The sequence below is a fragment of the Poecilia reticulata genome, chromosome 15, assembly GCF_904066995.2.
Source record: "Poecilia reticulata chromosome 15, P_reticulata-male-v2, whole genome shotgun sequence".
NCBI classification, from domain to species: Eukaryota; Metazoa; Chordata; class Actinopteri; order Cyprinodontiformes; family Poeciliidae; genus Poecilia; species Poecilia reticulata.
In genome coordinates this window covers 28,973,879-28,987,413 of record NC_088844.1, presented here as the reverse complement: position 1 = coordinate 28,987,413, position 13,535 = coordinate 28,973,879, and the positions used below count along the sequence as shown (strand labels likewise).

Genomic DNA, 13,535 nt, shown 5'->3' with positions numbered 1-13,535 from the left:
AAGTGTAGAGTTGATATCTGTACATACACTGTTGAGTTGAAGGTATATAATATCAGCATAACACTAATTTTTCAATAATTTCGTCACATTTGTTTTTGTTTTTTTTACCGCGGTCAAGCTCGCGCTAATGCTGCAGGTTATTTTCTGCTTCCGTTCTAAGCCCCGCCCCTCTCCCCCACTTCCTAGTTCACGACCAATCAGAGACTAGTAAATTTGTTCGGCTCTACGCCTCTTCCTCTTTCATACTTTAACTCTTCAAAATAAAGTAACATTAAGCTTATTTTTATAAAAAACAGTTTTAAGCTACATATTTGTACATTTTTAAACTTTTAATGCCAAATAAGTTTTAAACTCATTTTTAACACTAACAATGTTTTTAACACACTTCTTATTGAACTTTTTGGTTTGTACTTTGAATAGGCAACTCCAAAACATATACTTTGATTTAGCCATTCAGAGGGGGATTGCTGGTTATCTGCAGCTAATGGTTCTGCTGCTTGACCCAAATATGCCAGAGTTTAGGGTAGTGAAGATTTTCCTTCAGCGTAAGACCAGAACTCATCAGTCTTTGCATTACCACCATCATGTTTGGTGGTGGAAATATTGTTAGTTTCATGTCAGACACTCATTTTCCTAAACGTTCCACTTTTTTCACATCAGTATACAGAATATTTTTCCAAAATCCTGGAGATCATCAGCTTGTTTTGTGGACTGTGAGATGCTATGCAAGACGTTAGACGGCTACTTTACACAGTCTCATTTCTCTGTCGTGTTATGATCACTGACCTTAACTACTTTGGGTTTTTGTGTGACTCACAAAGACAATGGCTTCACTATATTAGGTAATTTGCATATTGTTTAGGTTGTGCAGTAAGCAGGTCTGTGTGTCTTTTGTGAATTTTATGCATTAAGAAAACAACTTGTTGGTTTATTCAGATTATCTGTCATGCAAAACATAACAAGAAACCCTAAAAGATCTGCAAGCTGACATATTTTTACCATATTTTCCACACTACACTTTCTATGATTAGTTCACTGACTATTTTGTTACTATTTTCATGTTAGATGTGTCTTCAAAATAACTATATCTGCTCATCAAAATGACATAACATCTGATTTGTTAATATGCAAAGCAGCCCAGCCTCAACCACCTGCTGCGTGTCGGAAGCCTATACGCTCTCTCTTTGCTATTTCCTCTCTCAGAAGAGTAAACACACACAAACGCAACAGAAGAATAACTTACTGGACTAATATTGTGCAAATATCTTGAAAAATGACTAAGCTAACTTACAAGTAACTTTTCAGCAATATATAAAAGCTTGTTGTAAGCCAATAAATTCCTTAATATGAATTAAAAGGTGCTATTTCTTAAAACAGAATCTCTTTGTAGAAAGAGATTCACCTTCCTGTTAGTAGGTGAATCTCTGCCTCAGGTTCAAGTCTTCTGCAGCTTCCAACAGGTTTTCTTCCAGTATTACTCTGTATTTCACTCCGTCTATCTTGCTCACATCATGATCCTGCCACCACCGTGTCTCACAATGGGTGTTGTGTTTGCTCTCCTCCATAAATAGGTTCTGTATGTAGGTCAGAAAGCTTAACGCCACACACTGTTGAGTAGGGCTTATTAACTCTGAGTTCTAAATTTTTGCTCATTTTAAATGTTCAATGAACAAAGACTTCTTTATTTTTTTAAATAGTTGCTAGTTAGCATTAGCATTGTGATCTAATATGATCAGTATACTTTCCACTATATGCATTAACCTTTAGACACTAATTTGTACAGAGAAAACTGTTTTTATATCTGCTGTGCTCCCTCTTTTCCTGCTCCTCTCACACATACACGCGCTCTCTCACCAGCGCATTGGACTCAACTACAATTTAATTTGCTCTGGAAGAGATGGGATAGAGCATCAAATTATACCTAACGAGGAAAATCAATCACCACGGGTGGAGATAAGCCGAAAGCTAGTCAACTCTGATTGATTCAGGCACAGCAGCTGCCAGGGTGGAATTTGACAGATAACTGCAAGTCAAGTGGATAGAGAAATAGGTGGAGACACGTGGAGAGCAGAGGAGAGAAGAAGGGAGGACAAGAAAAACCGAGATGATTGACCAGAAAGTCACCTGCAATGGAGGAAAGTTAGAAGTCTGAATTATTGGTGAGAGAGGGAGAGAAAATGCAAGAAGGGAAGATAGTGGACGTATTTAGAGCCAGGTCTGTTTATCCATTCAAATGAAGTTGTGTTTATGTCTGTGTGGCTCTATCAAGCAGAGACAAGAATACAGCGAGTGTGGCTGCATGTAGGGCTGGAGACGATCAAGGCGTTTTGCATGTGATAAGAGGCAGCTCTGTAAATTTGCATATATTCTACACAAACCGTGGTGATACTCAACTCTTTCCCAGGCTTTCGGCAAACTTGTCAATAATAGAGGTGCAGGAAAAAAAAAAATTTATATGGAATCACAATTTTTAGTCATGGGAAATATGAATTGATTAAAATGCTGACAAAATCAATTTAAAAATGTGTTTTGGTTGAATGTCTATGCCACTCCTATTTGCATACCATGTGTCCACTAACAACTGTATGTATTGTGAATAATTATTTCATATACCGTATATATTTTTTATTTTACAACAAGCCAGGCAGCTAAGCTAACCTAATGCTGGTAATTTAAATTGCAGAATTTTATTCAATGTAAACTGATGGAATCTGATACAGTATGGAACATAATCGATTGTTTGAATAGAAATAAAAAATCAGAATCATATCGAATCACTTGATACTGAAAAATTCACATCTCTGGATGTCATGTTGAAACGTTCAGGATGATTTATTCATGAAAAATGTGAAAAATGTTATTAATACCATTGCAAGGTATTAATGGCTCTTTCTTACTTCTAAAATTAGTCCTATATACTAGTCAGTGATACTTGCTTTGACGTAAACATTTTTTAAACAACCATCTGAATTGTAATCAGAGGACATAATGATATAGGTCATTTGGCAGTTGCCCAGGGTGGCATCAGAAAGGAGGGAACACAAGCGCCAGATACAACGACATGTCAGTCGTGCTTTGATCGAGTTTCCTGTTTGTTTTCAGGCTTTTGCAGTCAGTGGTACCTGTGTGTGTTCAGTATTGGTCCCTTGCTTGCTGCTGAGGATTGAGACATGTTTTTAGCGGAACTGCACTGCAATTTATCCATTTCAGAATCTCATTTTCTTATTTTAATTGGTTGGGGGGCAGCAGGAGGAGAGGCTCGCCCAGGGCGCCATTCATGCGATAACTGCCACTGATTATAACCACAAACTGGAATGTGTTTTATGTGACAGACCAGCACAAAATAATGCATAATTGTAAAATAGAAGGAAAACGGATGCATGGTTTTTAATATTTTCACCGGTACATACCTGAAAGGTGAAGCATGTTTTTTGTTCAGGTCCTCTGTGTAAATACTGGGCTGAACCACGTTTGACTGACATTATGGTTGAGTGTCTGTTGGGGTTTGTTTCTATCAGCTTTGCTCATGTAGATGGGGAATCTGTGAACATCAACATTCAGGTGCTTGTAGGTCTGCACTTTAATTGCACCATTAACACATAACATGCTTTGATCTAAAGCAGTCAGTCTGTCGTCAAACTCTTCATCCTGCAAAGTTTAGATTTGACCCTGAATTCTTCATTATTACACTTAATATACTAAGGAGGTACTATGTGGATTTTAATCCACTCTATAGGGAAACTTAAAACACTGAGGACACCAGTGACTGTAGACTTGACTTGGTCACCCTGATGTAAACCATCCCACTCAGACTTACCTCCTGCTGGAAACCAAACCCACTGAGAAACCGACACTAGGAAATGACAGATCCTTGATCAGAAATGTAGCATTAGCGATACCAGCCACCGAAGTCAAATCAATGGCAGATGCCAGAAGCAGCAACATTAAATCCTACCTGAAGCTGTTGGCTAAGACCCAAAACACGTTGGATCCATTTTAGCATCCGATCTGACGTAAAATACGGTCAGATGACGTACGCAGCAATTAGAACAGGTTAAAGTTAATGCAGATTTCTCACAGTTCCCTGCAACTGCATTTCCAACAGTCAGACCAAAGTAAACTGAGGTCCATTTTGTTCAGAGCTACTCGGCAATTTGACAGTAATGTTATGAGTGAGACAGAAAGTGAGCCACAGTGGAAAAGTAAAACACGTCTGCTTTGGGGGAAAATACAACCTTGCAAAACATAAGTAGAGAACTCACCCATGGTAGAACCTCAGGAGTACAGAAAGAAATGAAAAAGAAAAGGCAATTTTTGTTCGACCAGCTTTCAGTTCACCGCCGGCTGGACCGGCTTGTGTTTACACTGGCAGGATTTCAGGTACATACTGCCGCTCTCACGAGTCCAGCAGTCCATAGAGGGACTGGTCAGAGCAGGAAAAGTCGGATTTAAGCTGCGAGTTTTAGACCTAAGGATAAGAGTCAATACAGCAGGAACGTTAATCGATCAGAGGTGACTAAAGTTAGTACTGCTTTTGTGTAAGTTAACCAAAATTACATCAGACTTTTCTTTGGTCCTCAGCCTGATCTTCTGACCAGGCTGAGGACCTGGTCAGATCAGGCTGACCAGGTCCTCAGCCTGGTTGACCAGGCTGAGGACCAGGCTGACCAGGTCCTCAGCCTGGCTGACCAGGCTGAGGACCAGGCTGACCAGGCTGGTCCTCAGCCTGGTCATTTACAGCAAGTGTCATTTACAGCAAGTAAATGACACTTGCTGTCATTAACCTGCTGGTTGTCAAGGTGATGTCCTGAAAACGATGATTGGTGTTCTCTTCTTGGTTTGTGGCAAACTGTAAATAGAAACTTGCATGTTCCTTCTGCAGCAGTGGCTTTGTCATTACGTCTCTTCCATTAATGCCATGCTTGTGAATTGCTTTGCTAACGATGTTAGTCTTCCATGTTAGCTGTGGATCTCTGCAGCTCCTCCAGAGTTACCACAGGCCTGTTGACTAGTGACAAAACACTTGGTGACGTAGATTTAAAACTTAAAACCCATCTGCTTACTTTTAATTGTTCATAAGGAACTAAAACAATATCATTTTTATTTTCTAACACATTTAGTTTCTGTTATTGGCTTTAAACCTCCATGTTATTCTCAACACAGTCGTTCACAGCTCGGTACACCTGTGCTGTAATCTCACTTTCTCTAAGTGTGAGGAAATACAGAGAGACATTTAATTTCTCTCTGTCTCACATTGTTACTTCTCGCTCTGTGTTTGATCCTTTCTGCTCGGCTGGCATCTTTAAAACTTTTCCTGCCAGAACTTGTCATTGAACTTTGTGGCAGTCGTGTCTGACAGGATGCTTTTATTGGGGGCTTCTAGAGGCAGTCGCAAATGGACGGGCAATTACGTTTATGGGCAGTTTGAGGTGACATCCCTGCATATTGGATGGTCTTTTAAATAGGAGCCATCAGCTACAATGGTTCTCCCAGAGCTGAAAACAAAAACAAGGGGGCTATTTGAACTGTCAGCATAATGCCAGCCGACCACTCCACTCGTCTCCCTCCGTTCGCCACAATGACTGTGTGATTGGCTGCCCTGCAGCTTTATATATCAAACACAGGAGCGCTTTGGCGAAGGTTTCTTACCTGAAGACAGCCAGAGCTATTTCAGTGCTGTGATGTCACTCCCCAAATTGGTTTAGATTCCCTTGTGATGCTTTCACTCTGTAAAAGTTCTGCTGCAGGGAGACTTAAGAGAAAGATCATTTTATTTTTTGGGTTTCATGTAAACTGATCAGACAATTCTAAGCTTGTTCTAAACAGCAGCCCACTACTTCATCACATAGTAATTCTAACAGACTTCCCAGTTCAGATAATCTGCATATCATAAACATTGTGTTGGCAACTTGCACAGTGTCAGCTGGAAACAGAAAAACAGGAAAATGTGTCTGTATTGAGGCAGATAGTCATGGTTGTCATCTACGTTCACATCAAGCTTTTTTCTGCTCATAAGTCATAAAATACAATGATTATAGCTCAGTGTTTTAACAGCCTTTGCCTGCTTGGTGATCATTCACTCAGCCTTAATTCAAACACATTTGTGAATAAGTTTTTTGGGTTTATTATACACTAGATCAAAGAATGAGTGAGAATGAATAGCCCTGGCAGTATAGTTGAGATATACAAGACAAAAAATATAAAGTCTGGACAATAACTTTTAGCCACAGATAGTTTTATATGTGTTTTTTTTTATGTTTTCCTATATTTTTCTTTCTTTTTATGTAGCATATATATATATATATATATATATATATATAGTTTAATAGCAAATAAACATATGCAAGCTGGATGCAGCGTCCCCTGCCATTGGTGCAGAATTAATTCAGGCAATAAAAACATGCATTGATTGTACGCAAGGAAATGACTACAGAAAATAGCTGCTCTACTAAAACTTGCTCATAACTACAGTTGGAGCAATAATTAAAAAGTTTAAAACAAGTGAAAGTGTCAGAAACGAGGATGGATTACGATCCAGGTTTTCATTTTGTTACAGTAAGAAGGATGGAAATGGAGGTAAAACAAGGGGGTGATTCCACAAACACGACATCTCAGTCCCACAGGGACGAATCTAAACATGGAGTTTGCTGAACTCCTCTGGGAACCGAGCAACTGTTTGCTTTTGACTGATGCAACTAAGATTGAGCTTTTCAGCAGCAACCAAAGGATGAATATGTGGGGGAAAGCTGTTCAGTCACGGAGGAGGATCTGTGATTATGTTGTCCTGGAAGGCCTGTCAGACTGCAGGGCATCATTAACTGTCAGGATATTATTCAAACTGAATGCTCTTTTATGACCTTTTCTCTCTTCATACCTAAATAACACAAACATTCAGTAGACTGGGCTAAAAAGAGAAAGTCTATCATGGTATCAATCGTTTTGGTGGAGATCTAGCAAATGTTGCACTGCAGTTGGACAACAGCACTAGATCATCATTAACCAGATCCTCCACTAAACATCCAGTCCTGCAGCATCCTGGTTCAGTGGCTTCAGGATTTCATCTAAAATCTCTCAAAGGGGAATTTTGCTCTCAATAAACGTAGGATTAGTTGTGTTTGTTTACAGTTTTTCAGTGTAAGAAAATTCAAAAGACAAATTTTAGAGGGTTTTTTTGTCAGATGCTCTGAAATAGACACATCGCTCTTTGACTTTCCGAGCTCCTGTTTTATTTGTGTTTCAGTTTTGAAATGTCCTTCTCATCCTGTCTGTTGGCAGGGGGTGAACAGCATGTTCCAGGTGTTTCTGACTGGAAACAATTCGGAGTACTTCACCATCTCCCCCACGGCGGTGCAGGGGCGTGCCGACATCCGTGTCAGGGTTGCCCTGCCACTGGACTACGAACAGATTCGGAGCTTCAGCTTCTCAGTCAGTTTTCTTTCTTCTTTTGGGTGATTTTGCAAAATGTCTTACTACGTTTCTTCACAGAAAATATTTCTGGTTGTGGGACTCCAGTTGAGACAAATACATTGCAGCAAAATAATGGAAATTCTTGTTAATATGAGAAGAAGGATGATAGAGGAGCAATTTAAAAACTCATCAGATCTCAATGGGGAAAAAACTCATTTTGGATAAATATCCTTATATTGTTTTGATGATATGTTAGGAATTAAAGATGCAGCATCATTGAGTTAGTTTGTTTATTTGGGTCCCTATTAGCCATTAGTAAGCTACATCCAAAGACATCATACAAACTGTACTTTTTTAATAAATCTTTGATATTTGCTATTTTTTCTAGTCTTTGATAACAGTGATATCAAATGTACATGTCAGGCCTTCAAACGAGACACATCATTAGACATCAGTGGTAATTAAAATGTGCTAACTGAGAAGATTTTTGTATTTTTCAGGGGATTTGACATTTAAAGGCTAAAAGGTCATTTGTGTCAGCCCTCCACAAACCCCGTGGGAAACCCCGTCTCCTTGAAACTTCGGCTTAGGGCTAACTGTGGAGGGCAGGCGGGGCGTTGGGGTTCAGGCTTACCGTGTTTGAATGTCATCTGAAGATTCAGTGTTACATCAGCATGTCGTTCTGGTCTTTATGCATTCTGTTTACCCTTCCTCGCTGCACTTCATCAGCTTTATGCCAACGAGTCCATGTCGGATCACGTGGGATTTGCACGCGTCTTCATCGAACTGATCAATGAAAACGACAACCGGCCCATCTTCAGCAAACCTCTGTACAACATCAGCCTTCCAGAAAACACGCCACCGGGAACCTCGCTGCTGCTCGTCCTGGTGAGTTTCTCACACTCTGGATGCTATAAATTACTCATAGGGTGGTTTTTAGTCATGACTTTTACGCTGCTTGTTTCATTAGGAGTAAGAGTCTTCCAGTTGTCTTCCACTTCTGACTGCGTCCGTTGGGAGACTTCGGTGTATGTGGGGTTATTTATGGCGACCGAAGCAAGGCTGCCTCAGATGAAAGTACTGGGCTGTGGTTAGCTTAATGGCATTCATTGCAGTCATTTAAGGAAAATCCATTGTAGTGTTTTCTCCAGTCATCTTGTGCGGAGGGAGCATTGTTTTGGCAGGATAAAGGATTCTGGTGATTACCCTGAAACTGCTGCTTATGGCTGCAAATTGAATCCTTGTGTTGTACATTTAAACTTGTTTGCCGTTTACAAAAATGAAGCCCATAACAGCACTGCAGGAATAACGCTTCAAATTGGATTTCTATTTGCCTTAAAATTAGCTTTTTACACTGACCTAACATTGCAGATGTAAATAAAATGACAAACAGCTGTGTTCATTCCCTGCAGGCCTTAATTATTTGGCTTTTCTTCTGCCAGGTGAAGTGATCTTTAAACCAGCCCTTCAGTTTCCATTCGCTGCAGCAGCCGCAGCAGCCGCCATGTTTTAACCGTATCGGAAAATATCTCCAAGAATCTCCCCATAACTCTACATTATTATTCATTACCAGTCACTTCTGTGACAATCCGCAATTCACTAGATACAAGTGCCAAAAAACATGGTGTGAAAATCAATAGTGTTTATAGACTGGGCGCTCATGAAATGGAGATTGGATGGCCTAATACCCGATACGTCTTGCTGATGTTGGCCCCATGCCGGAGCGTGTGGCCCGCCTTTGAATCCTGATTGCTGGCAGCCGAGCGCCAGCAGACTGTAAACAGAATGAGATGTGACACTTTGTGTGAGATCTGTGCTCTGGCATGAAGTGTGTCACCTCAACGCTGCTGCTGTGGGAGAAAACAAGGCGCGGAAAGGCAAGCTTTTCTGCAAACATGGTTAATGCTTCTGGTTTGATTAAACTTGATTACTGGAATACAGATACAAATACAAGTCTTAGAGCAGTTTTATCACATTGCAGATAAACATTGAACTTGTGTCAGAGATGCAGGAGCCCTGCAATCATAACGTAGTTTGACAACATTTCAAAAGTCTTTCGTCAGTAAAAGGAGAATACAGCATGAACGGAGGAACAGGAGGTTTCCTGTGTGTTTTTATTTTCACACGCACACACACACAATTTCCAGCAAGAGAAACGTCTAGGCATCAATTTATTTGTCTTTGAATCTGAGCAATCAGATCTCAGCGCAGTCCCGAAGCCTCCTGGCTGCTCTTTGCATCTGTAGTTCATTTGAATCTTTAGTCGCTCCAAACCACAAGCTGGAACCAGAAGATGGGATGTGACTGGGACCACAGCCAACCTGTAATTAAAGTATTCACAGCTCTACAGAATCCATCCAGTTCTAAAACGGTTAATGAGGAAATTATGTTTTATTTATATAAAATATTATGTATTAATGATGTCAGAATGAATTTGTGTCTATAGGGATGAAAAAATGGAAGACTTTTGAGACTCCTGCAGCATTTTTGAAAACTTGATCTACGTATATAATTAAAACAAAGACTTGTAGTTTGTGTTTCTGGTAAATATGTAGAATAGATTTAAATAATCTCCTAATTTCTGCTCTCATTATGGTGACGTCCAGCTCAGGGTGGTGATATAGACTTAAAGTTTTATCACAATATTTTGTTGTGCTATTATGATAATGATAAAACTATAAGAACTATTTATTAATTCTCTTTTAGATAGCTATATGACTGCTTATACCCCACAAACACAAAAACTGCTCTTAAAAAATATTCCTATTTGTAATACACGTCTTTAGGACACCAGTCACATAAAGAAGTGTATCACTAAGCTGCACACAGTAAATGCATTTAATCATATTTTATAATTTATTGATTTTTTTTTATACTCTTATTGAATAAACAGTGGAGAAAAGAGACAGTTTGTAGGGGAGAAGGTCTAGACATCATTCATTTTAATTTATCATTTCAATAATCAAAATTATTATGATCAGAAGACATTGATTATGATAATTGATAAACGATACAATAAACTCCCACCATACTTCTGCTCCCTGTAGTCAGTGATAATGTGCCGTTGATGTGTTTTTATTAAGATGAGTATTTCTGATTATTAAATGATATAATGTTCAGCCTTTAATAAAAATCATGGATATTTTTTGTTTCTATCATTAACAAACGTACGTTTATCTCTCTGCTTCGCTGTGTTGATGGTTGGGATGTTTGTGTCCATCTGAATCTATAAGCTCCAGTCTGTCCAGGCTTTTTTGAGCAGATTTTGGTTCTTTTTTTTATTACAGATGCATTTACAAAGAAAATCCCAGGTCAACATGAAAGTGTGGCAGAATTAATGTGATCTTGACTGGACATAATGTGTGTATCCTGCATGTAAGTGGATTAAACACACAGAACAGGCTGTGTAATCAGCCTGAAGGTCACATGGTGGTTAAATCCACGGCCGTCGCTCTCTGGAGGCCACCTCTTCATTAATTCCTGCACAAAATTAACATTTACTTTTTATTTTGCAGTTTTAGGTTCTAGTTATGTTTGTTTACCTTTGTTTTAAATAATTTGTTGACCTACACAGCAGTAATCTATTAACAGTCCGGTGTTTATCCCAGTGATTAAACAGATCTGCCTCGTACATGCTGTGTGTGAACAATGAGGTGTTTTATTAATTCCTCACCCAGAATAATGAATTTATCCTGCTTGGATCCTGACCTTTGACCTGAACATCCAATCACATAACACCTATAATAAAAACCCCATTACTCACCAAAACTCTGAGCTGCCAGGAGGAGAAAGTTACAGTAATGAATAACAGACATAAATTACGATTAGCGTCTATAAATGTCTATCCAGCAGGAGCAGGGAAGAATCCTCCACTCAGTAAAGTATGAGCTTGTAGACGAAACATTCATCACTTCGTCTCAGCTCCACACAGTCTGTACAACACTCAGCACCGGATGGATAAAAGAAATAATCGGAGTGTGATGCGACGTCTTCACAACCTGGAGAAGGACTGCTGTGCTGAGTAAACTGTACGGCTCGGCTTTATGAATATTACAAACACATTTTCTTTATGGGAGTCCCTGTTGGGTATAGAGAGGTAGATGAAATGTCATCCCAGCAGACAGATGGACACTATAATGAGGTGAACGACTGCGATACCTGAAAACCATTAGCAATCTAATAGTGAAACAGAGCCAAGAGCTGAGGCCACACTGTTAATAAGGAATGAAAGGAGGCGAATCTTCTGAAACCAGAGGAGTTCAGGGAGGGACACGGCGGCGGCAGCAAGCAGGAAAAGACAGGAAAAAATTAACTCACAGTAAATATTTATAGTGACAAATCAGGCTTTGTGTAACCACCAGTGGGCAAAGAGAAATGATGGTTCTCTGTAGCAGAAACGCTTACAAGAAATATTGAAAATGCAATTAATTTCGCTAAAAAATGCTAAGTTAAAATCTATGTAATAGATTCATCAAAAGTATTTAAGTTTAAACTTTTAAGGAAAGAGATCAATTTAATGCAATTTGTGGAACACAGCTGTAACATGAACGTGTGAAAAGTGGGAATACTTTTCATTTATGGGGCGTCGATGTTCGTTTCTGAAAGCTGATGGATTCATTCAAATGGAGCTGGACAGCAAACGACCGTCTGTGTGTTTTTCTTGTAAAGTCTGAAGAATTTGGAGTTTTTTCAAGTCAGATGTTTTGTTGAAAAGTCATCAGGGTCTGAATAGATCTGAGGTTTCAAGCAGAAATATTCTTCTGGATTTTTAGAAATGAATGATTTAAAGTATCGTTTCCTGTCTTTTCCTCTTACTGTCACAACCCTTTTCATTTCAACACTCTCTATGGAAGTAACTCAGAGTTCCTCCGGTCTTTTCCCACATTAAAGCCGTCTCTGGTCTCCCCTCCAGTCAGGAGGTGTTTTCCAGGAGTTGACTGTGTGATTGGAATAATGAAATGAATTTATCTCTGGAGCCGCCGCGGCTGTGAAGACATCCCCGCCACTTTGTTGGAGTCATTGTTAAAAAGTGTTCAGCTCGTATCTCTTGCCGGTTTGCCGTGTCTCTTATCTGGTGGTCTGCAGATAATAGAAGCAGGCAGTTCAATCTTGTCACCACGCAGCGTTTGCTTTGAGCGCCCCCCACCTGTTGGTTAATGGTTTAGAGAAACAGAGGAGTCTTAGCAGCGCGCTCCCCGTTATCCAATTCATGAAAGTGTCCAAAAAAACTAAAACATGCTGCAGTTAGCTTCAGGCAGCAGCCTGGACTTAACACTGATCTCACAGCTTTGTGTGTCTGGCATGAACACTAATGAGAATATATGCACCACTGATTAGTTTTAAAGGTATTAAATATATGCTCTTGCATAAAGGTCACGCTTGTCAACATTTAGTCATATTTTTACAATTAAGTGTCAGGACCGTTGTGGATTAAAAAGTGGCCACAGAAGAAATGAATCTAACTGATTCATTTATTATTTCTACATTTTTACAAAACTGATATTCTGTGATATGCAAAATTATAAATTTGCAAGAAAAAATGTTTAATGTTCTATGAACAAAGGCGAAAATTAACTTAAAAAATTCATATCCTCTGTTGTCAAAGAGTCGGAAGTTTATACAAATTTTCCAACATTGTAAAGTCAGAAATTTGTCATAAAAAGATTTGGATATTATAAAGTCAGACATTTAATGAAAAGAAAATGTCAGCAGTTTTCAAATGTCTAAGTATAGTAATACATTTATGGAATCTACACATGTTCCAGTGACATTTATGACATTAAAGAATTTTCAAGTTTTTCTCTGTAAATATGTGAAATTAATTTCTGATTTTCTTGTTTTTTTTGTCCTACACGGCCAATTTATTTATTTATTTATTTGGTAAAACTTTATTTGAAGGGGGGTGAATAAGACTGCCATGACGCTTTAATAAACATGTCATGAACATGAATAAGCCTTCATGAATATTTATGACTGTTGTCATAAAGTGTCATTCGGTAAATTATGACACTTTAATACAAAGGTGACATTATTCAAAATGTATTTGTTATGACAACTTGACATTAACCAAGAAATAATTATTTATTGGTTAATAAATAACCTTTGTTATAAAAAGTACTACTTTTTAT

The 13,535-nt window shown here is 38.8% G+C and overlaps 1 protein-coding gene across 3 annotated transcripts in view; it reads left to right on the top strand.

Annotated features, from left to right (window-relative positions):
* cdh23 (cadherin-related 23) overlaps positions 1–13,535 on the top strand; it is a 195,295-nt gene that overhangs the window by 97,734 nt on the left and 84,026 nt on the right. For all 3 annotated transcript variants that reach the window (XM_008430094.3, XM_081616163.1, XM_081616162.1), the window contains exons 12-13: positions 7,276–7,425; positions 8,137–8,295. In XM_008430094.3, coding sequence (XP_008428316.2) covers positions 7,276–7,425; positions 8,137–8,295 — 309 coding nt within the window. The remainder of the gene's footprint in view (positions 1–7,275; positions 7,426–8,136; positions 8,296–13,535) is intronic.